The sequence below is a fragment of the Zalophus californianus genome, chromosome 3 (assembly GCF_009762305.2).
Source record: "Zalophus californianus isolate mZalCal1 chromosome 3, mZalCal1.pri.v2, whole genome shotgun sequence".
Taxonomy (NCBI): domain Eukaryota; kingdom Metazoa; phylum Chordata; class Mammalia; order Carnivora; family Otariidae; genus Zalophus; species Zalophus californianus.
In genome coordinates, this window is record NC_045597.1 from 45,658,297 (window position 1) to 45,685,944 (window position 27,648).

At 39.0% G+C, this 27,648-nt stretch overlaps 1 protein-coding gene across 4 annotated transcripts in view; it reads left to right on the forward strand.

The window, feature by feature from the left end:
• The window catches only part of DIAPH3 (diaphanous related formin 3), a 484,666-nt gene extending 459,980 nt beyond the window's left edge, over positions 1 to 24,686 (forward strand). For 3 of the 4 annotated variants that reach the window (XM_027591357.2, XM_027591359.2, XM_027591358.2), the window contains one exon: positions 21,780 to 24,686. In XM_027591357.2, the coding sequence (XP_027447158.1) occupies positions 21,780 to 22,042 (263 nt within the window). In that variant the 3' untranslated portion in view covers positions 22,043 to 24,686. The remainder of the gene's footprint in view (positions 1 to 21,779) is intronic. The other variant, XM_027591360.2, reaches the window with a different exon arrangement.
• Positions 24,687 to 27,648: the final 2,962 nt, after the last annotated feature.

A 27,648-nucleotide genomic window follows, 5' to 3' on the forward strand; every position in this document is an offset into this window, starting at 1 on the left:
CACAATTACCATACACTATTTAGGGACCTACCATGAATAACAGAGACTCTCCTATCCCTCTAGAAATTCCAGGGGTTTAGAGGCCACCTCCCAGGAACCTGGATAAAGGCAAACCAAAAAAAATTTTTTTAAAGATTTATTTATTTGAGAGGGAGAGAGCAAGTGGGAGGAGGGGCAGAGGGAGAGAGAGAATCCTGAAGTAGACTCCCCACTGAGCACAGAGCCCGACACAGGGCTTGATCCCAGGACCCCAATAGCATGACCTGAGTTAAAATCAAGAGTCAGCTGCCTAACCAACTAAGCCACTCAGATGCCCCAAATTCTCTATTATACATATCCTAAAGTGTCGCAAAATCCATTGAGTTTAGGAATTTTGATGCTCTTAGGTTTCAATAGAGAGATATAGATAAAAGCCAAATTAAAATTTGCTAAGAACTGAATAAAGATGTGGGGAAAAGGGAAGCAACTAAAGAGAGGGACATTCAATTCAAGTAATACATTACAAACAGATTACATGGCAGATGTAAGGAATTGAATGGAAGGGTTTACATTACTATTCACTATAGAAAAAAAAAAGAGTCTGGACTTAACCTGGATGCCCTGTAGTCAGGATCCTGCGGCATCTTGAGTTCCATCCAACCTTATGAGCAATTAGCAAGGCCCAGGACAGGAAATTGTACAATGGAAGTGCTGTCTTGAATTTTTATTTAAAGGGCAATGATATGAAACAAGACTGAACAGAAGTATATATATATGATGGGTTTCTGAAAAGCAAGAAAAAAATTCTAGTTCTAGTTAAATTATGTTAAACAGTTGAACTAAGTAAATTTGAAGATGAAACTGGCTTTATTCAGCAATTTATGAATCAGGCAGCATCCCATGGTAGCACATAGAAAGGAGCTTCAGTGAGCAGTACCAAATGGAAGACTTACAGGAAGAAAAGTGGAGAGACAAGGAAGCCGTGAATTGTTTCAGGCAAAGTCATCTTCCTTTGAAAGGGGATGAAAGGGGTATATTGGGCAGACTACCTCACTAGTACTGACCAGGTAATTTCAGATTGAGTGGTTAAAGGTTACATTCCTGGGTGAGGCTGAAACTGCTATTAGGTTATTAGGATTAAGTTTTGGTTTGCTGACATGGGACTCAGCACAAGTGACTCCATTTTGAGTCTGTTTCCTTTTTTAACAGTTCCACCCTTTTGATTAGACTTTCAACTTAACTGAGAGATGTTGATGAGAACAAAGGCAAGAGAAATGTAGATAAAATTACAATTTCCTTACAACTTGTAGCCCATTGATAAATACCTGACACATGCAAAGTGTGACATTTCTCAAGGGACTCACAGCAGCCTTAATGTTAATGCTTTTCTAAAGACTAAAAGCAACTTTATCTTGACAATAGCCAGACATTCAGGATTCTATAAGTGTTCTTTAACATTCGGAAATCTGGAAATCCCTTTAGAGACTTCTGTTATCTCCATCTCTCCCCCAAATTTAAAAATATATAATCAGTTGCTCCCCACAATCACAAGTACAACTCTTTCTGCCCATGGGTCCTGTCCCCCTGATATAATACAAGTATCCTTTTGCCCCATAAAAACATCTCAAAAATTCTTTCTTGACCCTTGTGCTCGATGGCCCTGCATCAATGCAACCAGAATTTAAGGCATTAGTACCACTCTCTGCTAACTCTCTGTAGTTCTTTCAGCTTTTGTTGATCCTCTGTGTGGTATTCACAGGCCATGATAGGTCTTGCTTAATCTCTGTGATAGTCACAGGCCGCAACTTCAGATTCACAATTTTTAAGTCGGTCATCATCTTTGTTCCTTTTCTGACATTCCAGTCTTAGGTGGATCATTCACTTGGTGGTTAGGAGCTGGGAACATACATTTAAAGCTTTTGAGAATAGAGCACTCCAGGGAGATTACAATAATTACTGTAAGGATAATTCCCAGTGTCTGGAGTGTACTTGGGAGCCATGGTCCCCAAGACCCAAACCAGTCAAAATCAAATGAGTCAAAGAGTCCATTGAGGGAGTCACCATTTTAAGCCACATGGCTTGCTCAGTGATCTTATGTAACTGAGTGTCAACTTCCCCAGAAAATGTTAATCAAGGTGCAGCAGGTGGTGGCCATAGCACAGATACCTCGTTCTTTGAAGATAATCAAGAGCTATCCCATAATCAAGATCAACTTTAACCAGAGAGTCTTGGACTTTATTGCTTTAGCAGCAGATTCTGCACTACTTATCAAGAAATTAAGAAGTTCCAGATCATAGCCTCATTTGAATACACTCCTAACCAGGGAAGTAGGAGACCTGTCCAAGCAAGCAAATTCTGAGTCATGAGATCCTCCTGGTAGATCTTTTCTAACTTGACATTGTAAATTCAGGGAAGTTGAGCAATGAGGTGTCTTACTCTGTTTATGAACAGTTAGGAGATGGTTCAATAACCTCAGAGGCATTGCCGAGTATGTGTCAGCCACCTAGCCATTCCTAGGCCTAGAAGAATAAGGACCACAACAAATATAAATTCTGTTAGGGCACAAACCATTTCTGCTAAGGTGGCACTGTTAGTGTATTTTAGTATCATAGACAGATTGGAGTTTTTGAGGACAAATCTAGCAGTCTGAAAAGTTACTCCTCCTTAGCAATGGCGAGGGAGATGTGGGTGATAGAGTTATCTTTCAAGGCCATTGCCAGGGTAAAGGAAAGAAAGAAAAGAAGACTGTTTTCTGTTAAAGTAAGAAGTATTGATCTGGCATCTGTGGTGGAAGCAGTCGACCTCCATGTGAGCTACTGCTCTTCCTCATCAATTTGATTTAGAGGTCTCCAGCATCTGCACAGGACTACATGTCATGTGGAGCCTGCCTTAGCTGTGAGATGGGTATCTGAAGTTCAAGTCCCTGAAGTTCGGCTGCCATCTAGGTTGTGAGGGAAATCTGGTATAATCCTTCCTAAGGAGATTCAAGGACAGTCTTTGTTCTTAATTATTCCACATCAGAAGGGTGAGAGAAAATTGGAAACATTAATCATAGCCAGATATTTGAGGAAACTAGAATTCAGGATCTTGTCTAGTTTATAGGTATAGAACAAAACCTCAAAGACAACAGGATTAGAGTTGAATATCTACAAAGGTACAAACATAATTTTTTTCTCTACAATTACCCCCATTTTTTTTAAGCAAAGGTAATCACAGTAAAACTGACTTGTTTGCATTAGACTTGGCCTGATTATTTACATAAGTGGAGCAAGAATAGTCATCAGCCATATACACTTTTTTTTTTTTAAGACTGCTTTGATGGAACTTTTCATAATGAATCTCAGATTGACCTCTTAAAAGCTATTAGATTTTACCTATAAAATCTGTACTTTGAATTCCTCTCTTCTCAAGTTCCCTGAAAATATCCTAAGGTTCCTGGGCGTGCCAGGCAGTGACCATCCTTATTCACCTGGTAAGGCTGCTGGTAACCCTCAAGGCAAGATACCTACCACGTTCATCTTTCCAGGCATTTCCTAAAGCTGTCTGGTCATATCTCAGTCTATACACATTTCTCTTAAATATGGTGTTCCAGTCAAAGCCTTGGAGGTATAGCCAGTGTTTCCAGTTGTGTCCTGTTATGAGGAGAACAGATTCTTATTGAATTTATGCAAATAACCAGTTATATTGCCATGTAAAAAATATTCAAGAGTTTCCAAATTCTGTTTGAATCCAAGAAAAAGTAAATGTTCAATCTTCATTTAGAAAGGTATACTTTAGGCGTGCCTAGGTGGTGCAGTCGATTAAGTGTCTGACCCTTGATTTTGGCTCAAGTCGTGATCTCAGGGTCCTGAGATTGAGCCTCAAGTCCAGCTTGCGCTCAGCACAGTCTGCCTGAGAGATTCTCTCTCTCCCTCCCCCTCTGCCCCACCCCCGTTCATGTGCTTGCCCGCTCACGCAAGCGCGCGCACACTTTCTCAAATAAATAAATAAATAAATAAATAAAATCTTTTTAAAAAGGTATACTTTAATAAATTGCTGGAAGTCATAGGTCACTTAAAAGATTTCCTTAAATTTGAAAAAGCAAAACATTAAAGAACCAGCAGTTTCAAACAAAGTATCATAAAAAATTATAATCATCTTCCTTAGTTCATTCAGTCCTGTGTATTAATTACTTGTTCTGCTTGAATCTGGTTTTTCTATTAGTTCTGGAAATTCTTAGCTCAATTTTTATGATCTTAAAGGTATCAGAAACCTGTACTTGTCAAAATGCTTTATATGAATCTCTTTGAAGATGATGCACTTTTGCAGGAACACTTTTGCAAAAGCATCGAAGTAAAACAATAACTGTCTGCAAATGACAAAATACTTTTAAAATTCCCATTGTTAAAGATGTGATGAGAGTTGATTATAATGAAATTGACAAGGAAATGTGGTTATTTTTGTGACACACATTTTAAAATTATAAGCGGAATTATGCTAGTATTGTGGCAGGACATAGGAACTTAGTAAGACTTAACGAATTTAGAAGATTTAGTTTTTCTTTCTTTTTTTTTTAAAGATTTTATTTATTTGAGAGAGAGAGAATGAGAGATAGAGAGCACGAGAGGGAAGAGGGTCAGAGGGAGAAGCAGACTCCCTGCTGAGCAGGGAGCCCGATGTGGGACTCGATCCCGGGACTCCAGGATCATGACCTGAGCCGAAGGCAGTCGCTTAACCAACTGAGCCACCCAGGCGCCCCTAGAAGACTCAGTTTTTCTTAAGTAATCAAAGACCCAAAGATAAAGTTTAACATGAAACACAGTAAATTTTTTTCTTAAGATACAAAGTCTTTGCTTCCAATGCAGATTACTTAAAAGGTAAAGAAACTTTCACAATCTGTTACCAAAAGCAGACCCAAAGTCCAGAAAAACTTCATCTTTTTAACAGAGAGAAAGCCAGTTGTAATTTTGTACCAGTGTACTTTTGATATTAAACCTCATCTTTTTTATTTAACTTAACTTATTCAAATCTTAGCCATCTTGACTACCATAAAATTCCTTCCCCAAGATTCAAATCTTCTACAATTTTGTCCAATTTTTTTTACTCTTTCCCATTCTGAAATAACCAGTCTCACTTTAGGACAAAATTACTTTTTTGTAATTTGAAAAAACACATTTCCATTTTTCAGACCTTCTTTTACTGAAAACACACATCCTACTTTTCTTACATATGGAGATGCTTCCTTTATTATTTCTAGCAGCTTTAATTACATATATTGGTATTTTTAACACTAAAAACTGTAATTTTTAGTGAAAATAAAGAAGTAAGCAATTGTGAACTGTCTTTCACATGAGCATTCTGTGGCTTGACAAATTATAAATAATTTTTTTAATTTGTAGAAACATATGCTTTCTTCAGTGTGGCACAAAACATGTTTACTAATATACCCAAATATCTTTAGTTCCTCTGTAAAAGGAAGCCAAAAGTGGGTAAACCTACATTCAGTAATTGTTTCAGTATTTAATCTTTGGAAATAATGTCGATATTTAATGCCTATCCATCATTTAAATTAACTTAGCAAAACTTTAAGGTTTCAGGCTACCAAAAAGATTTGGGGACACTATTTAAAAAGTTGACTTAAAACCTTTTTTGCCCCCTTACATCTATTTAATTCACTGTTCTCAATAATTATGTTTAAATTACCCACAAAAATTTCATGAGACAAACTCAACTATCATCTCTTGCTCTTTCTTGCTAACAAATCTTGTAACAGAGATAACGTGACCCAATTTGACTAATAAACTCAAGTAGAATAAAGTTACACGTCTACATTAATTTTAATGCTTATGATTCTGAAGACATATCTATTTTAATCAATCCAACAAATTTCAACTAGCTTCTATTTACCAGAAATTACCATCTCAGATCACATGAACTTAAAAAGCATTTGGGTTAGGGTGCCTGGATAGCTCAGTTGGTTAAGCATCTGCCTTTGGCTCGGGTCATGATCCCAGGGTCCTGGGATCAAGTCCCACATTGGGCTCCCTGCTCAGCGGGGAGTCTGCTTCTCCCTCTCTCTCTGCCCCTCCCCTGGCTTGTGCTCTCTCTTGCTCACTCTCTCTCTCTCTAATAAATAAATAAATAAATAATATTAAATTTTTAAAAAAGCATTTGGGTTAGTTTCTATTATATTTCTGAGGGTTTTAGGAGTCCTTAATGCATATGAGTGCTTAATTCTCTTCAAGCCAATTACATAGAGCTTTTTTACAAATTACTTTTAGTAACACTATCCAGAGGTAGAAAATACATCTCTACAGCATATATATAGAGAGAGAAACATAAAGACAGACACAGAGACCATGTACCTTCCATTTATAATCATTAGTTAACAAAAGATGCTGAATCCAAATTACGTTTCTGGCAGATAGAATAATTTGTGGTCACCTGCTTAGATGGCAAAAGCCTTTTAATAATATTAGTGGGAAAGGTGCAAGGTTTTTCATTTGCCTAAGTTTTAAAATAACCCTGTCTCCTTTTGTTTTTGTTTTTTTTCCTGGTAATTACCTCCTTGGAGTTGGTATTTTATTTTTATTGAAGGATAGTTGACATACAATCTGACATTAGTTTCAGCTGTTCAACTGTGATTTGACAACTCTATAGGTTATGCTGTGCTCATCATAAGTTACCATCTCTCACTATACAACACTATTCTAACACCATTAACTATATATTCCCTATGCTATACCTTTTATCCCTGTGACCTCTTCCTTCCGTAACTGGAAGCCTGTTCCTTCCACTTCCCTTAACCCATTTTGCCCATCTCCCTACCCCATCCCCTCTGGCTACTGTTTGTTCTCTGTATTTATGGGTCTATTAATGCTTTTTTGTTGTTGTTTATTCATTCATTTGTTGTCTAGATTCTACATATTAGTAAAATCAAATTATATTTGTCTTTCTCTGACTCGTTTCACTTAGCATAATACCCTCCAGGTCCATCTGTGTTGTTTCAAATGTCAAGATCTCTTTTCTTTTTTACGGCTGAGTGATATTCTGTTACACATATAAACCACACCGTCTTTATTTTTCTGTCAGTGGACACTTAAGTTGCTTCCCTATGTTGGCCATTGCACATAATGCTGCAATAAACATATAGGGATGCACAGATCTTTTTGAATTAGTATTTTTGTTTTCTTTGGCTAAAGCCCCCTTAATGAAATTACTGGATTGTATGGTATTTCTATTTTTTATTTTTTGAAGAAACTCCATATTGTTTTCCACAGTGGCTATTCCAATTTATATTCTCACCAACAGTGCACATCTTTGCCAATACTTGTTATTTCTTGTTTTTGGTATGAAGTGATATGTCAGTGTGGTTTTGATTTGCATGTCCTTGATAATTAGTGATGTTGAATATGTCTGTTGGCCATCTTTTGAAAAATGTCTATTCAGATCCTCTACCGATTTTTTAATCAGACTATTTGGGGTTTTTTGGTGTTAAGTTCTGTATATTTTGGATATTAACCTCTCATTGGATATATCATTTGTAAGTATCTTCACCCATTCAGTAGGTTGCCTTACCATTTTGTTGATGGTTTCCTTTGCTGTGCAAAAGCTTTTTATTTTGGTTTAGTCCCAGTACTTTATGTTTGCTTTGTTTCCCTTGCCTGAGGAGACATACTTAGATAAATGTTGCTAAGGCTGATGTCCAAGGGATTATTGCCCATGTTTTTTTCTGGGAGTGGTTATGGTCACATTTTTGGTCTTTAATTTATTCTTAGTTTATTTTTGTGTATAATGTAAGAAAGTGGTCCAGTTTCGTTCTTTTGCACGTAGCTGTCCAGTTTTCTCAACGCTATTTACTGAAGAGACTGTCTTTTCCCCACCATATATTCTTGCCTCTTTTGTCAGGGATTAACTTACCATATATGCATGGGTTTATTTCTGGGCTTTCTATTCTGTTCCATTGATCTATGTGCCTATTTCTGTGCCGGTGTCATACTATCTTGATTATTATAGCTTTGTAGTATATCTTGAAATCTAGGATTGTGATACCTCTAGCTTTGTTCTTCTTAAGATTGCTTTGACTATATGGGGTCTTTGGTGGAACTATACAAATTTTATGATGATTTGCTCTAGTTCTGTGAGAAATGCTATTGGCATTTTGATAGGGATTACACTGAATAGGCTGCTTTAGGAAATATGGACATCTTAACCATAATTCTTCCAATCCATGAGCATGGTATGTCTTCCCATTTGTGTCATCTTCAATTGCTTGCTTGCTTGCTTGCTTGCTTTTTTTAAGATATATTTATTTATTTTAGAGAGAGTGAGTGTGCATGAGCAGGGACAGAGTGTGGTAGGGGAAGAGCAGACTCCTCGCTGAGCGGGGAGCCCAATGCAGGTTTCAATCTCAAGACCCTGAGATCATGACCTATGCTGAAACCGAGAGCTAGACGCTTAACCGAATGAGCCACCCAGGCACTCCATCCTCAGTTTCTTTCATCAGTGTTTTTTAGTATTCAGCGTATAGGTCTTTCACCTCCTTGGTTAAGTTTATTCCTATGTATTTTATTTTTGGTGCAGTTGTAAGTGGAATTTTCTTAATTTCTCTTTTGCTACTTTATTATTAGTGTATACAAACAATAGATTTCGGTATATTAAGTCTGTATTCTGCAACTTTACTGGACTTATCCTAATAGTTTTTGGTTGGAGTCTTTGGAGTTTTCTATGTATAGTATCATATCATCTACAAATAGAAACAAATTTACTTTTTCCTTACCAATTTGGATCCTTTTATTTCTTTTTCTTGTCTGATTGCTAGGACTTTTATTTCCACCAATAAAAGTAGTGAGAGAAGACATCCTATCTTATTCCTGATCTTAGAAGAAAAGCTCTGTTTCTCACCATTGAGTATGATGTTAGCTGTGTATTGGTCATATATTGTCTTTATTATTTTAAGGTATGTTTACTCTAAGCCCACTTTGTTGAAAATTTATATCATGAACAGATGTTGAATGTTGTTAAAGGCTTTTTCTGCAATGTTTATTCTTTTTCTTAGGTGCAAGGTTAGGTAGTTTATTTGAGCTTTTTCTTATTTCTTGAGGTAGGCCTGTATATATTTCCCTCCTAGAACCGTTTTTGCTGTGTCTTAAAGATTTCGAAGCATTGTGTTTTTATTTTTATTGGTCTCCATGTATTTTTATTTTCTCTTTGATTTCTTCATTGACTCTTAGGTTGTTTAGTAGTATATTGTTTAGCCTGTCATTTTTTCCCAGTTATTTTTTTTTTCCTTCTAATTGATTACTAGTTTCATACCATTGTGGTTGGAAAAGATGCTTAATAGGATTTCAATCTTCTTGAATTTATTGAGACTTGTTTTGTGACCTAACATGTGATCTGTCCTGGAGAACGTTCCATGTGCACTGAGTCTCTCCCTGGATGATCTATCCATTGATATCAGTGGGGTGTTAAAGTCTTCTAGTATTATTATACCACTGTCAATCCCTCCCTTTATGTCTGTTAATATTTGCTTTATATATTTAGATGCTCCAGTATTGGATGCATAGATAGTTAAGCAATTGTTATATCCTCTTGTTGGATGGATCTCTTTGTCATTATGTAAATCCTTTTTTTTTTTTTGTCTCATTGCAGTCTTTGTTTTAAAGTCTATTTTTTCTGATACAAGTATTACTACCCTAGCTTTTTTTTTTTTTCCCAACTGCATCCATTTGCATGAAATATCTTTTTCCATCACCTCACTTTGTCTAAATATGTCTTCAGGCCTGAAGTGAGTCTTTTGTAGACAGTACATAAATGGGTCTTGGTATTTTCCACTCCACCATGCTATGTATTTTTATTGGAACACTTAGACCATATACAAGTAATTTGGTAGGTATAGACTTAATGCTATTTTGTTATTTTCTGGTTGTTTTGTACTTCTCTTTTTTTCTTACTCTCTTTCCTTGTGATTGATGACTTTCTATAATATGCTTGGATTCCTTTTCATTTTTTTGTGTATCTATTACAGGTTTTTGGTTTGTGGTTACCGTAAGGTTCATATATAACATCCTAAGTGTATAGCAGTCTACATTAAGTTGATGGTCACTTAAGTTTGAACACATTCTATAATAACTTCATTTTTACTTACTGTTTTATGTGTATGTTGTCATGTTTTACATCTTTACTCTGCAAGTTCCTTTTACTAGTTGTTTACATATAATTGGTTTTATTGCCTTTGTCTTTGAATCTTTATGCTAGCTTTATAAGTAACTGCTTCACTACCTTTTCTGTATGTTTGCTTTTACTCATGAAATTTTTTTCCCTTCATAATTTTCTTCTAATTATGACCTTTGGTTTTATAGTTAAAGAAGTCCTTTTAACATTTTTTGTAAGGCGACTTTTGTGTTGATTACCTCCTTTAACATTTTTCTGGGAAACTCTCTTCTTCATTCTGAATGATAACTTTGCCACACAGATATTCTTGGATATAGGTTTTTTTCCTTTCAGCACTTGGTATATATTATGCCGCTCTCTTCTGGCCTGCAAAATTTCTGCTGAAAAATCAGCTGATAGTTTTATGGGGTTTCCTTGTACATAACTAGTTGCTTCTCTCTTGCTTCTTTGAAAATTCTCAATCTTTAAGCTTTGACAGTTTAATTTTGTGTTGTAGTGTGGACCCCCTTGGGTTCATCTTGTTTGGAACTCTGATTCCTGAACATGGATGTCTGTTTCCTTCCCTATGCTAGGGAACTTTTCAGCTATTATTTCTTCAAATAATTTTCTGCCCCTTTTTCTCTTCACCTCCTAGGACCCCTCTATAATGCATTTGTTTACTTGATCTTGTCCAAGAGATCTCTTAACCTTTCCTTTTTTTAAATCATCATTTTTGAAAATTTTTTGTTTTTGCTGTTCAGCTTGGGTGCTTTCCATTACCCTGTTGTAAGGATTGCTGTTCTTCCACATCCTCCAATCCATTGTTGATTCCTTCATTTGTATTCTTTATTTCATTTATTGTATGCTCCATCTCTGATTGGTTCTTTTTTATGAATTCCACCACTTTGTTGAAGTTTTCTCTGAATTCATTCCTCTTTTTCTCAAATCTGGTGAGATAATCATAAATATGATTATCAAAATATCATAAATAATCTTTATGAATTATTCTTTGAATTTTTTATCAGGTAGATTGCTTATTTTCATTGTATTTACGTTTTCTTACATTTTGTCTTGGCCTTTGTTTGGAGCGTATGCCTGTCTCCTCATTTTGCTTGACTTTCTGTGTTTATTTCTATGAATTAGGCAGAACAGCTACTTCTAAACTTGAAGAAATGATCTTGTGTGTGGTCATCTGGTAACTTTGGTTGGCTGGAGCTTGGGCTGTCATGGGCTGTGGTTCCCAGGGCCCTCTGTGCTAGGGCTGCCCTGGTGGGATAACCATAACTGAAGTGCAGTCTCGGGGCTCTCTCCACAGAGGGTGCCCTGGCAGGACAGCTGAAGCTGAAGTGGGTGCAAACCGGGGTGTCCCAGGGCCCTCCCTGCAGGGTGCACCCTGGTAGGGTGGGTAAAGTTGAGGCATGTGAGGGCCAAGGGGTGCATTCTTCCCAGGTGGCAGCTGGAGCCCAGGAGTGCACACGATGTGGTTTTGGAGTATAAGTGAGGTTTGGTGGGGTGAGGTCCAGAGCTGACAACCAAGAAAGAATTCTTAAGATGTGTTTGGTGCAAAATGGTGGTTTATTAAAGCATAGGCTTTATGCTCCTGTAGGACTGTAGGCAGAAAGAGCTGCTGCACTGTGGTCTTGAGGAGTGGTGATTATATACTCTGGAGTTGGGGAAAGTAAGGAAAAGGGAGGTTTCAAAAGAACTGTCATATGCTAAAGAGGACTGACTTACAAGATACCAGAGGTCTTGCCATTGGCAAGTTAAGGTTGTTTACCCTTCTAGCAAGATATTAGCATTAAGATTGTTGGGAGATTCCTGGAAAGATGTCACACAGGTCCTGCCCAGGAGTGGGAGGTCGGGGGGAGGTTGCAGGGTGTCGTGGCTTGTGCTTTGTCCTCAGCCAGCCTTCTACTCCCTCATCACTCAGGCCAGGACTTCCCAAGGTGCTCTATGCTGAAGGTGCCGAGGCAAATTGTCTGGAATCAGAGAATGGGCCTGGAGTGTTTCAGGATGTTTTGTACCCGTGTCATCTTGGCGAGAGGGCTGAAGCTGTGGTGAGCACTGATTAGGGGTTTCCCAGTATGTGCCATATTGGGTTGCCTTGGTGGGATGGCTGGGGCTAGTGTGGGCTGTAGGACCCAGGGTTCACTGAGGTGGTAGGCCGGCTAGGGTGCCTGAACCCTGCTCCTGTCCACACTATCAAGGTGGAGGGGAAATGAAAATTGTACTGCTTCACAGCCCTTTTGTCCTAGAGAGGTCTCCTGCTGTTTGGCTAAGTTCTAGGGTTAGATCCTTTATATTCTAGTTGCTCTTTTAAACCATGCCATCTGGGGCTGGTATGGGCTAGGTGCCCAGGGCTCCCTAAGGTGGGCAGTCTGGTTAGTGAGCCTGAACCCTGCTGTCCTCTACACTATCAAGGTGGAGGAGGAAGAACATAAACAGTGGCACTTGCCAGCCCGTCTGACCTGGAGAGAGTTCCAGCAGCTCTGCTGCCATGTAGCAGGGCTCTACGGCTGGGTCCTTTATATTCTAGTTGCCATTTTAAACTGTGGTTGGTTGGTTGGTTGGTTGGTTTTCCTGTGCCCCAGAGCGGATGAACCTGCACAGGTCTCTTTGTGTCCATCCCTCTCTCTCATTCTGTATCTGGGCAGTTTGGTTGCGCAGAAAGCTGTTCAGTCAGCCCTCAGTTCTTCAGGAGGAATTGTTCTATAAAGAGGTGTAGATTAGATGTGCTCATGGAAGAGGGGAGTTCAGGGTCTTCCTACATCCACCATCTGTAGCCATTCTTATTCCTGAAGTTGGTATTTGAAAGAGATGACCTAGGTAAGAATTCCTGGAGGGATCAAGTAGAACATTTACATCTCAAAGGCACAGGGAAAAAAATGCAAGTTCCTCTGTGCCTGACAAACAAAAGTGCCTGACTTTTGTTTCCTAGGGCCAAAATTTTTACAAGATTTACAAGCGTTTCAAGATAAATAGAGGAGGTCTGGGGATTGGTAGAAAGAATAGGTGGGCTTTAAATTTTTTTCTGGAGCTACTTCTCTGGTTTTGTAAAGATTCATAAGGTAAGGACAGTTGCTTTTAATTCCTCAAGGGGTTGGGTTGCAACTTAAATGACATCGTAGGCTGATCCACTCATAAATCCTTTTATGAAGGTGCTAGAAAGTTTTTCTTGCCTTCTTGTTACATAGTTCTATTTTAGCTAAGGGGAGAAGGCCTTAAAAATATTCCCGTCAGACTCCAATTATCAGCCTCTGACCAAAGAGCTACTTCATTCAAGTTGATGTTAAGAATTTCCACAGGACCTTTCAGTATCCTTCTTTTTCCAGTGGCCCAGTTGATTACAAATGAAACATTGACCCTTGGGCCATCATTCTTTTTTTTTTTTTTTAAGATTTTATTTATTTATTTATTTATTTATTTATTTATTTATTTATTTGCGAGAGAGAGAATGAGAGATAGAGAGCATGAGAGGGAAGAGGGTCAGAGGGAGAAGCAGACTCCCCGCTGAGCAGGGAGCCCGATGTGGGACTCGATCCCGGGACTCCAGGATCATGACCTGAGCCGAAGGCAGTCACTTAACCAACTGAGCCACCCAGGCGCCCTGGGCCATCATTCTAATGGTGGATGCCTAGAGGGTGTGATATAGGCAGCTAAGGGTTATCTCAGGTGTGTGACCTTGGATCTGTTGTAGCTGTAAGGTCACTCACTTGGTAGACTTTTGTTTGTGGTTGTGTTCCAAAGACCTTACACAGTCTTCAGCTATGGATGCAAGTTCAGACACACTGGTGATCTCCCATTCTATGTTCTGCCTTTTTTCAGTCGACTCAGGAGATAATGCATTAACTACTCGGGCAGTAAGAGCAGGTTGGGTGATGTTTATTGTATGGAACCTGGAATGCTGTAGGAAGATAGATTTATCTTTTGTGTGTTTGAATAACAAACCAATCCCTGCAGGCAGGGAAAAATCCTAGGAATGGCTTGTAAAAGATTAGTTTATTGTTGCTATTGTTGCTATTTTGTGAGCTTTTATTGGCCCCTGAGGGGACCATGTTGAAAATCAAGTATCTCAAAAATCATCCTGGGTGTTTTGCCATTTTGCCTCCCACATCCATTCTTGGGCTTCACCAGGTCCCACCATCATTTGTAAAAGCTGATAAGGCCCCAATAATGACTAAATTCTTCAGAACACTCTTGGGGCTCCTCCCTTTAGGGAATTTCCATAATTGTGGCACTTATTTCAATTTTTGATCAAGGAGTGATTGATACCTGAAAAGGATCACCCACAACTTTTGGTGGTTTTATTGTAAAGGTAACTGTTTAATAGTCTCTTCAGAGTTGAAAGGCAGTTCAGACAGTTAGAATGTGAGTACTCAGGTAACAGAAGGTAGAGGAGAACAGTAGGAGTCCTATCAGTTTTATCATCCTTTGTTTTAGGTACCTCTTGTGTCTAATTTTTCATGAGCCTTTTGCTGCAAATTTTTTAATGGAACCATTTGGAATCTTGAAGCCTTTCAGAAGGCACCCCATTCTGTTTAATTCAGGAACTCTTGCTTTTGAGTGCACTTTTTAAATGAACAATCTTGGTTGTCTTTAGTAAGATTTTGCCATTTTTTAGATACTTATATGTTCTGTAACCTTAGTTCTTAGACATTAAATAAACAGGTATGCTGGAAGGTGGTACACTCAACTTTTTGAATTTAAGGGTCTCATTTTTAAATTTTTTTTTTTTTTTTAAAGATAAGCCTTTGGATTCTTGGAGTCAAACTAATACTTAAAAGGGATGTGCCTTTTGGTTTGGGGGTTCTGTGGTATTTGCCATATACCTCACTGCACAGAAATTGAGGTTGACCGGTGACCTAGGGTCAATCTGACCTGTCCCGTGACCAACTTATCCTAACAAGGGTTAGGTCGCAAGAGCTGTAACAGCTTTTAAATGCTAGACCTTTGCCTGCCAACTTTGCAGCTGCTTCACAGATTCCTTTAGCAATAGCCTTTATCTACACAAAACCAGACAGACAAACCTGTGTACCTTAATATACCAGCAGTAACCAGAAGATGTTGCTGCAGCCCAGACAAGAAAAGGCCCTGTGTGGCCCACTACCAGTTCCCACCAAGGAACCTTGGACTGGGGGAAGTACTAAAGCAGCAGACCTCAACAAATGGGGACTGGGGGCTCCACGTAACTGGGGAACTGCAAACTCCCACTAACAGTTCCCATGTGGATTTGGGGACAGAATCAACGGCCAGGTGTTTCCACCAATTAAACAAGAATTGTGGCCCAAACTATCAGCTGCTCCCAATGTCGAACTGACTAGAAAGCCAATTAGATTAGAAGCTCAATGCAAGAGCTGAAGTCAGAACCAAGAGGAACTCACAGCCCTCAGACATGGCAAGGAAAAACTCAAAAACATTCATGGGTACCACTTCTGTGTTTCTGGTTGTTTCCAAAGCTCCCAAAAGTTCACTTTAGATCCCACTGCTGCCGCCAAATCTATTAGAAAACAAAATTCAACTGAGTAAATGTGAAGATAAAGCTGGCTTTATTCAGAAGTCTATGAATCAGGCAGCATCCCATCTAGCGCACAGTAAGGAGCTTCAAGGAGCTGTAAGAAATGGAAGACTTTTATAGGCTAAAAGGGGGTGAGGTGAGGAAAGGGTGTATTTCAGGCAAGGTCACCGTCCTTTGAAAGGAGACTGAAAGGTTCTATTGGGCAGATTACCTCACCATGCTGGCCAGGTAATTCCAGATTGATTGGTAACCTTTAGTTACATTCCTGGGTGAGGCTGAAACTGCAGTTATGTTAGGTATAAAGTCTTGGCTTGGTGACATGGGGCCCAGCACAAGTGACCCCATTCTGTACATGTTTCTCTAACAAGTGTCAGTTATCTCCTCTATTCAGAGATATCCTTTATCATTCTCTTTGTCTTTTTTGAATTGGGGGAGTAATTGTTTTGTTGTTTCTTGTATTTATGTAATGGGTTTCAGGAAGTCTCTTGGCACTCCCAAAAGATTCTGACTATATACAAAATGCCCTTTTGCTCTTTTTGTCATTTTTACACATTTTCAATACAAAAGGTAAAATGAACAGCAAAATGAAACTAAGGGAAGACAATTATTTATAGCATCAGTAAATCAACAGTAAGGAAAACCACAGGGAGATCGGCTGCTGGCGGCCACACTAACTTCAGTTATTGCATAGATTAAAAACATATATTTGTCACACACTTTACTATCCTGTACACCCAGTAGTGCTTTAAAAATTATATTTATGGGTTATTTTTTTCTCACACCAAAGTAAAGCCATTTCTGGGGTGAAACAAACAGCTACTTAGTAGGTCAAAGTAATAGTTAAGAGCAAAACGTAAAGAATGGGGAAGAGAGACCAAACTTCTGGAAGACCGAACAGAGGCAGTCAATTTAGGACACCAGAGTTTTGTGTTCTTCCTCCTGTCAAAGCTGCCACAGGCTCACCAGTGACCACAAAAGGCAGGAGCTCAATTTTATATTTCATCTGAGAGTTGGCACTTCTAAGGAGCCGGTGCCCATTAGAACCACAATGTGATGGGAGATCAATACTGACTTAAAGGGAATAATACCTCTTTCTAAACCGTAACTGAGATTTCCTGCGGCTGAGAGGGTTTTCCCCAAGGGCCATCAGCCAGGGCCTCAGCCTAAGAAGTATAACAACGGTTGGCTGAATGATTTCCTCATTTGGAGGCCCAGTCGTGTATATTTGTTTACTCTCTTGTCAGCAACCTCCCTAGTTTCCCATGTCTTTTGTGTTACTCAGGGGGAAACAAGGGAAAAAATCAGCTCAGGATGGTGGGTGTTTTTTGTTTTGGGTTTGTTTTGTTTAGCTTTGTCATCCACATCTATAGTCTGCCAAAGGTCATGTGGGATCCAGCCCTAAGTCTAGTTTAAGGCTTTTATTCTCATGTTTAAGTCCAGGGGGTTCTCTGTATTTAAGAGCCATTCAGCTTTTCAACAGGTTTCAACTTTTCATTCCGTTTTGGGGGGGGCGGGGAAAGAAGCCATGGTGGGACTCCAGAATCAATTCTTAGAATGAGAATCATATGAAGAATTAAATTGAAATAGGGTTTTTTGGGGGGTTTTGGTTGTTTTTTGTTTTTTGTGTTTTGTGTTTTTTTTTGTCTTAAAGGAAAATAGCGTGTATCCTCACAGTTTATTTCCACAGAAACGTAGAAACAAGATGTGTGGATTAGATTCCCTTACTGACCTACTACTAAGAATAGCAGCTGGTCCTTGCCATCTGTACCATATCACAGTGACCCCTGGTATTGGCCGTAGTCCTAGATATATCATACTTCCCTTCACAGACATCAATTGTAGCATCTTGTAAAGCCCTAGATTTGATTCATAAAATAATAGCACAAGCCTCCTCACTTTGGAGAGTTAAGCAACCATTCTGCTTTGTCTTAATATTTTTAGTTTCCATTTAAAAATGTATAGTGGTAGGGATTTGAATTGACAGGATATAGAAATTTTTTTTTTGATACCCCAGCCTTATCTTTCATAGAAAGAGTCCAAGTGTGTCATCTTGTATTTGGAACCATCTAATTTCTTGGGAAAAGGCAATGAGCCCACGAGCTTCACATTATTTTATGCCTCTGAGCACCTATAGAGGGTTCTCTCCAATTTAAAGCATTGTGCCATCCCCCGATGTTTGAAGTGAACCATTTAGAAACCAAGTGCATATTTTTGTGTGGAATTTTTATCTATAGTTCAGCCCACATGAAGCCACCAATAGCCAACGTTTAAAATAATAGTAATGGCAAAATCACCTGGCTTTGAACCAACATTATAATAAAAGTGAACATTCACCTGGGAGTTTCCTTCTACCTGTAAACATTGTGGCTAGTGGCAGTGGGATAGGAGACTCCTCCATCTCAACTTTATCAGCTTTGCAATTTCAGATGAGATATCCTCGGTTCCACAGTTTGGGGCTCCCATGACTGGGAACAAAGCAAAGAGAAAGAAACTGTAATAGTCTCCCACCTGGAGACTATTGAAATGCAAAGAGATAAATGTGAGGGCTGGAGTGAAGAGTTGTTATCTAAGAGCTTGAAGCTCAGTCTTAAAGAAGTCCTGGTGCAGGTGGTTTCAGGAATGGCCGCTTTCCATTTTGTGTCATCTTGTCTGTCGCTTCTCATAAAAGATCCTCCACCTGAAACCACAGAGGAGTTAAATGCTAGCTTGGTTTTTCTCTTATCTGTGGGTGTGCTATAGGAACAAAATATTATTTGGAATTTCCTTAAAAAGGAGGGGGGGTAGAAATGCTCTTGCCTGCTTTGACCCACCCAGTGGTATGCACCTAAGCCTCCAAAGAAGTTCAAAGAGCAAACGGTTAAAGAAAAGCCCAGGCTCTGCTAGGCATTTCATCCTTTGATCTGGCATAGGTTGAGTAAAGGAGGACTAAAATATCCAAGTGGATATAGAGTACTTGCTGTTAGCAACACACAGTTTATTAGTGACCTTGACAAGAGCTGTTTCAGAAGAGTAAAGGGTCAAAAGCATGATTGGAGTGGGTTCAAGAGAAAAATAGGAAGAGAGGAACCGAGAGAGTAAGAATGGGCAATTCTTCTGAGATGTTTTGCTGTAAAGGCAGTTGACAATTGAGGGAGTAAATGGAGGATGTGGAGTCAAATACATATTTTCTCTAAAGACTGGGGTTATTACAACTTACTCGTATGCTGAGGGAAGTAATCACATGAAGAAGGAAACCTTTCCTATAGAGAAAGGACACAGCTGCCAGAAGGATGTCCTTGAATAGACAAATGACAGTAGTATGTGGTGCTCACGGTGAAGGCTCCTCAGAGGGGAGTACAGAACACCCTAAGGAGGGAAGGAGTCTATATGCAGTAAGTAGATAGATATTGGGGGCGGGTGGAAGCTTATGGGAGTTCTGATTGTTTCCCTGAATGAGTTAAATGACAGCGAAGGAGAACATGTTGGACATTTGATAAGAAAGGAGGTGGTGTGAAATATTTGTCTCGGAGAATGGAAGAATGAATGGATGAGGGAACTGCAATAGTAGTAAGGTCATACTTGAAATTCATTGTCACAATTTCAGTAAGACCCAGAAAGAAAAGGAGCACATGTATGACCTTGGATGTACTGTACTGGGGTAGTTTACATGGGTCTGCGATCTGCTATACAAAGTTATTGAGCGAATTAAATGTGACAGAAAGCATTTTGAGGTATAAGTACAGGATATGATTATTATGAAACTTAGCTTTGAATTACTTAGCACTTTTCCTTGGCAAAAAGCTTTTCAAATTTGTTTAAGACAGCCTTAGTATCTCTAGAGACAGCATTTGGCTTCTGCCACTGATTTACTCAGTAACTAAGTCTAACCAAATGACTTAACCTCCTTTTGCTTTTACTTCTCAATCTATAAAATGAGGGTGGTAATGTTTAAAGTGCAACAAACGTTTTATAAATAAAGGTGCTATATAAATGCAAGCTGTTAATAAAATGATATTTCAGGCCTCACCGGTACAGTCACCAGAAAGTCAGAAGGGTCAGCCTTGGGTGGTAGATGCATCCCTTAAGAAGCTTTTATAGAGGGGCGCCTGGGTGGCTCAGTCAGTTAAGCGTCTCCCGTCGGCTCAGGTCATGATCTCCGGGTCCTGGGATTGAGACCTGCATTGGGCTCCTTGCTCTGCAGGGAGTCTGCATCTCTCTCTCAAATAAAATCTTTAAAAAAAAAAAACTTTTCTAGAAGGGGAAATCAAGTATCTTGAAGCTGGTGTCACCCACATCATTTGCATTAATTCTCACAACTACTCTTTGACGTTGATTATTAGAACCTGTGACACACATGGTTAACTTATTAAAGCCAAGCAGAAGTGTGGATTTCAATCCTCAAAATCCCACCCTTTTTTTTTTTTTTTTTCATTTTGCCACATATGGAATTGGGCTTGATCCATTTTATAGCCAGAGAAGGTATGCAATACTTTGTGTTTATTATACGCCCATATTTTAGCCAACTTACTGTCTTCTTTTCCGTCACAACTGGAGCTAGAGTTGCCCAGCAGCAGAGTACCAGTGACTTCATTGGCGATGTCATCATGATGGAGTCGTTTACAAGAAATCAAAAGACGAGAAAAGATAGGAACGTCTGGGGGAAAAGAACAGTAAGCTGACCAAAGATTTCCACTTAGCTACAAATGCAGTTCTCATTCTGGGGGTGGGAGGGTGGATACTATAAAAAAATAATAAATTTGTGCAGTCATGGGAACTGCAGGAATACTATGACCTCTGTCCTCTTTACTGCAAACACAATATGTACATTATAAATTATAAAGCATAAACAGCTCTAAGAAAATCAGTGCTGTTAGATTTTGATTTCTGAGTAACAATTGCCCACCTGATAGAGGAGGTGATAAGAAAACTATTTTCTTCTAACAGCTAAAAAGGTGATCATACTTCTAAAATTTGTTGAGATTGTCCAAGAAAGTGTGTAAAATACTCATCCATCACTGGCAGCCCCTGGTCAGGAAATGACAGTGCAGTAAATATCTTCAGCAGCCACCTTTTAATGTACAAGCTGTTTTCGGTTGGAATTTTCAGCATTCACATAAAACACACTGTCATGAGTGACTGCTTGTGCTCAAGAGTCATTACTATTGGGATAATGGAACATCTCTCAGCGAATAACCAAAAAACTAAATGTCATGGCAAGTTTGTTGAAGCCATTTTCAAGCCCCATTCAAGGTTACATGAATATTGAGGGTGTCTGTTTTTTAACAGTTTGAGGTCTAATAACTCATAAGGTTGTGCGATAGGCCAGTTAATTAAAAGAAAATCTAGCGTTCCCTGCAAAAGTCAATCAGCTAGAGCCATTGGTCGTTAGCTATTGCGACTCTTGCCTTCTAGCCTTCCACGCCAGCTCAGTGTCACTTACCAATAAAAGAATATATGTGTGCATATGGATACATGTCTGAATATATGTGTGTATATGTGACAGAGTAGGACATAATTTTGATTTGCTAGGAAGGTTTAATTTGCCAAATGCTATATTTCTTTTGAAGGAAATCATTGAGTTTTTAAAGACCTAGTAGAAGGTTTGCTTTTTGTTCTGTTTTCATTTTAGAAAAAAAAAATCTCATTATTATTCCAACTAATGCATATCTTGGGTCCTAGAGTATGCAGAGGATTTCCTTACCCAGTGCATATTGAGCACCGCTTTGCCCTAGGGCCATTTTAGGCACTGACGTTAAAGCGGTATTTAGAACAGCACCCCCTGCTGTCATGGAACTGACATTCTAGTAAAGATACAGTGTTCAAGTAAACAGGTATATGACGTGACTGGTGGCTAGGAGTTCTATGAAGAAGGGTAAATGTGTGATGGAAGGGGGCGGTGCCCTTTCTGCTGGATGGTCCTAGAAGACCTCTCTGCTTAGAGCATTTGAGCAGAGACCAGGAAATCAGCATGCATGCTAAGGAAAGGGTTGTCTATTTATATTTTAGTTTATTCTTAAACAATGTGTATTTATTTCCAATCTACCCTTCTCTGAATATTTTAATTTATCTAAGAGGAGTTGTTTGAGAATAATTATTTTAAATTAATGTTTCATAATGTGCACAGTCCTTGCTTATCACAGTGATAAATTTTCTGTTTCTCTCTTCCTTACTGTAGAAAATCAGAAAGTGCAGTTGACAGAAGGGTCACGTTCACACTACAATATCAATTGCAACTCAACGAGGACTCCAGTCGCCAAGGAGCTTAATTATAATCTAGACACTCATACGTCTACGGGGAGGATCAAGGCAGTTGAGAAGAAGGAAGCCTGTAATGTAGAAAGCAACAGAAAAAAGGAAATGGAACTTCTTGGCTCTGTTTCTAAAAACGAATCTGTTCCCGAAGTTGAAGCCCTGCTGGCAAGATTACGAGCTTTATAAATTAAGCTGGTAAAAAATGATTAAGCCAAATATAAAGCCATGCTCCAAGCTATACCACTTGAAAAAAAAATTGCTTTTTATATAGGTGACTTTATATAGTTTAAATTATGATATATGTTAGAAAAATAAAGCTAAATAACATGATTGCAGTGCTTTTTCTATGTACTTGAGGTCTTGGCTTATTCAAGATTGTAATGGGTTGTAATGCTTTTCTTGTCTCCTGGTATTCATGTGTTCTATATTTGGTGGTTAAATTATACATAATGCTTTAGAAAACAGGTAGGTGGCCATGTGTTCAGCAATGTGTCCTGAAGAAAATACCACTTTTCTAAGTCACTAATTCTTACCGTCCTGTTTTCAGCATTAATGAAAATCAAATCATCAGTGTCAACTCTTGATCTATATACATACATATTCCATGCATGTTGTTTATATTGGCCCAGGTTTCTCCTTCACTGGGATCTTCATGCTATCAATGTAGCATCGGGAACATAAAATTGAATCTAAGAGAGCCGTGAGGAAACGCATGTAAGCTCATTGTTATCATTGTTGAATTCGTGTTCATTAGACCCTGTAGGAGACTATAAGGCTGTTGAGCACATTTCCAAAAATGATGTACTGGAATGTATGCACTCTTTGCAAAACGCACCTGTTTTTGTATCAAGTGGATGTATAAGGTATTACAGTGCTGCCGAAACTCTCAACCGAGAGAGCGTTTTTCCCTTGGTAATGGTGACTCTGGGATCGAATTGCCATTTTGAAACTTCCCAAGTAACAGTTTTTTTTTTCTGTGAACAAACCTGAAATTGCAGTTTCTTTGATCTGACAATAAGTTTAACAAAGATCTAAAGTGTGTCAAGGAAGGTTTTCCTATGCAAATGTTGCAATTTTACCTCATTTGGGGCATCCCATTAACTCTTAATCCTACACTAAAGAACATAAACTTGCTACTTGCACTAAGTGAAAAAAAAATTGGGGATTTTTTTTGTAGTTAGCATATTCTGTAGATAAGCTGTAACTAGACTGTGCTGTGCCGTCCATCTGAGCTTTTTTGCTTTATTACATGCAATAAGTAAATGACTGCTCTTTTACCTTCAGTTAAAAAGCAGTTATTATCCATATACCTTCAGTTATGTGGAACCAGTCTGACGAGGTCCACTGCTTTTTATTTCCTTGTTTAAGTTGCCACCTCCTTTCAGCTCCAAGTTAATAAAGTTAATTAATTAGAACTATGAACCAGGCCCTGTTTATAGACATTGGGGAATGATGCTATCCACAGCCTGTGTAGGAAGAAATTGTTCTCCTATGTATTGCTGAAATAGGAATTGCAACTGGAGGGCAAGATGCATATTTTCCTGAGAGTAAATCTTCAAAATCAAGAAAGGTGAAGGACGTTGACACATTTTAGAAGACAGGACCCTAACGGCAAGAAGGAAAGCTAAATAAAAGAATACTGACTGTCGGTTCTTCATGTGATTCTGCAAAGACGAGGGCTTTTCAGAAACAAAACTGAAATCCAACCAGATAGTTTGGACATACCAGGTGGTAGGTAAACACTCTGGAAACGTGGGGCCAGGGAGGAGCAGCCTGGCAAGTAAGGGGAAGTGACGATGACGCAGACCCCCAGGGGCAGAGACATGCAGGCGAGGCCTAAGCCGGAGCCGTCAGGCCCCAGACCATCTGTCTGCAGGAGCCGAAGGACAGCCATCTAGCGGGACGACCAAGAGTCCAAAGCTAGCAGAGCACCTGCCGGGGCTGGCCTCCTGCAGGTCAGCAGCCCACTCCCTTCCCGTCACTGACTGACAGGAGTCTAAGCAGGCCCGAATAGGGGGCCTTGTTTTAGATTTTCCTCTCCACAGCTAGAGTTCACAGCGCTAAGAGCCAATCAAGAGACAGATCAGTTTCTGCAGCAGGTATTTCACTGATAAATGCACTTTCAACAATGGGCAGGAGGGGATGATTAGGGTTTTATGAAAAATTCTTAATATTACTTTAGCCAACTGTAGCTGGAAATTATAGGGATGACCTTTAATTTGAGGGCAAACATTGAGGTACAATTTCATGTTTCTGGGCAAACAAGTCTTCATTTGAATTAGCAGGTAAACTTGAAGCCAAAACACAGCTCAGCACCCTTGATAAGGATGTTCCATCCATGCCAGTGACAAACCCCAAATAGGTTCTCACTCCCTCTCTGGTCAGTGTAGAGAATTTGGCAAAAACACACAGAAAACTAAGTGATCACTGAGTTGTCCAAAAGCAAAGACCTGCTGCTGCTAAGTTTTCCCAAATATCTGAAGGGATTTAAAAATAAGGGAAATGATCTAATCAATCATATAGCACATCCTGTCTCCCACCCCCCCCATTATCCTCATTGCAAATAGTACCAAACCCTATATGATTTTTCCTATACAAAGTTTATAAATTAAGTACAGTAAGAGATTAGTAGCAATAACTAATAATAGAACAATCATAACAATATACTATAATAAAAGTTATATGAATGTAGCCTCCATCAAAATATCTTAATGTAGGGGTACCTGGGTGGCTTGGTTGGTTGTGTGTCCGACTCGATTTTGTCTCAGGGTCATGGGCTCGAGCCCCATGTCAGGCTCCATGCTCAGCACAGAGTCTGCTTGAGTTTCTCTCCCTCTGCCCCTCCCCCAACTCACTCTCCCTCTCTCAAATAAATCTTTAAAAAAAAAAAAATCTGTACTATACTCACCCTTCTTTTTGTGACGTGAGATGATAAAATGCCTCCGTGATGATTTGAAGTGAGGGGAATGACACAGACCTAGTGTTATGCCACTATTCACCTCTGACATTACGTCAGAAGGAGGATCATCTGCTTCCAGACTGTGGTTGAACCACAGATAACTGAAACCATGGAAAGTTAAACCAGAATGGAGGCAGAGAGGGTACTACCCTATATGCATGTATGTCCTTTAACATTTAAATATTTAAATAAAATGTATCAAAGTTTATATGAAGAAGTTGACATTTCAATAATTTATACCAAAAAATTTGAGTTTCCTAGTTAACAACTAAATCATTTAAGCTATAATTTATATCTATTCTGTATTTCATCTTATTAAACTCTCCTTTATGGGTAAGCACAGGTGGGCTGGGAGCATATTTCATGGTTACTTGTGTGCCAACCTTTTGTACTATGTAACTTTTTGAAAGTAACAGGTCCTAAAAAATAAACCGCTAACTTGATTGAAACTCAAAAAGTGGCATTCAGATTATTTTACTTCATATTATTAAAATTTTTAAAATCCAGAAATTGTAAATTGGCAGTGTAACAATACTCAGTTTTGTCTAGTCACTTGTTAAAATTAGTTATGACGTGTCCTTGCCAGGCAAGAGTGTTCTTAAAATATGTCCTGGGGCCAAACTGTGAAGCCATTTTACTCTAAGAGCTACGCTTTAGCAAAAACACAGGAAGTTGCCAAAGAGCCACAAGACTGGATGGCATTTCAAAACAATCCAGATCTCCCCATAAAATGAAAATAATGTGACCTAAACCATAAAAGTTCATTATTCCTAAACACACTTTTGCCTTTTACAACGGGTATAAGGAAAGTAGATCTTGGGATTTGGAAAAGACGGCAGAGTAGGAGGATCCTGAACTCACCTCCTCCCACAAATACATCAAGGCTGCGAATACATAGAGTGCAATTCACTCAGAACAACCTGAGCCTAGCAGAACAGCTATTCCACAGCTAAAGACAAAAAGCCATGTTGAGAAGGGTAGGTGAGGCAGATACACCGTTGTGAACAAAATCCCCAGCACAGAGACCCACAAACAGGGGTGGTAGCACAGGCAGGAGGTCCTCCCTGAGGAGCAGAGGGATCAAGCCCCACATCCAGACACACACACCCTACCTCCCTATGGGGATCTGCACTAGGAAGATGAGCCCTCATAATTTCCGGCTTTGAAAATCAGCAGGACTTATTTCTGGACAGCCTGAGGGCGATACAAAATGGAAAGTCTGTTCTTAAAGGCTCAGGGAACTCTAACACTCACTCCAAAACCGAACCAGAGACAGCAATTTGAAAAACGCCTGGGTTATACCTGAAAGAAATTTGAGGTCATGTGCACCCCTCCAGAGCAGCTCCTGCCCCAGGGAAGTGGTAAGCCAGCCCCACCAACCAGCATACTCAGTAGTGCATCCAGGCCTCTCAGCCAGTCACACTGAAGGCTACCCTGTCCAACAATGTGTCCACAGCAGTCACAACTGGCCATTGCCACCAGCTGGGCTGAGCGTCAGCCACACCCACCAGTGGATCTGTGGCAGTCATGGCCCAGTCATGACAGGACAGAAAATGTCTGTGAATGACACATTGGACCAGATAGACTTCACAGATATATACAGAACATTTCATTCAAAAACCACAGAATATACATTCTTTTCAAGGCAACATGAAACACTGTCCATGATAGATCACATGTTAGGCCACAAAACCAGTCTGAAAAAAATTAAGAAGATTGAAGTCATATCAAATATCTTTTCTGACCACAACATATGAAACTACAGATTCATTACAAGAAAAACGGAAAAAACAAACACGGGAAGGCTAAACAACATGCTACTAAACAACCAGTAGGTCAACCAAGAAATCAAAGAGAAAAAAAAAAAGCACAGAGAGAGAAATGAAAATGGAAACTGTGTTCTAAAATCTTTGAGATGCAGCAAAAGCAGTCCTATGAAGGAGGTTTATAGTGAGTGATACAGACTACTTCAAGAAGCAAGAAAAATTTCAAGTACTGCAACCTTACACCTTACACCTAAAGGAACTACAAAAAGAACAAAGCCCAAATTTAGTAGAAGAAGGGCAATAATAAAGTCCAGAGTGGAAATAAATGAAATAGAAACTAAACAATAGAAAAGATCAATAAAACTAAGAGCTGGTTCTTTGAAAAATAAACAAAATTGATAAACCTTTAGCCAAATACATCAAGAAAAAAAGAGAAGTAACTCAAAGAAAATCAGAAATGAAAGAGTACTGTCAACTGAAATAAAACCGAAGGACAACCAACACCACAGAACTACTATGAAAATAGGAACAATACCAACAAATTGAACAACCTAGAAGAAATGGATAAATTCCTGAAAATAATTTCCAAGATTGAATCAAGAAGAAATAGAAAGTCTGAACAAATAATTACTAGTAATGAGATTGAATCAGTAATCACAGAACTCCCAACAAACAAAAGTCCAGGACCAGATGGCTTCACAGGTAAATGCTACCAAATGTTTAAAGACGAGTTGATGTCTATCCTTCTCAAACTAAAAGAAGAGGAAGGAGCAACTGCAAATTCTTTCTATGAGGCCAGCAGGACCCTGATACCCAAATCAGACAAAGACACTCCAAAAAAAGACAACTATAGACCAAAATCCCTGATGAACATAGATGCATAATCCTCAACAAAATTTTAGCAAACCAAATTCAACAATATATTAACATTCACTACAATCAAGTGGGATTTATTCCAGGGAGGCTGGAATGGTTCAATGTTTGCAAACCAATGTGATATATCACATTAACAAGAGGAAAAATAAAAATCAGATAATCATCTCAATAGATGCAAAAAAAAAGCAGTT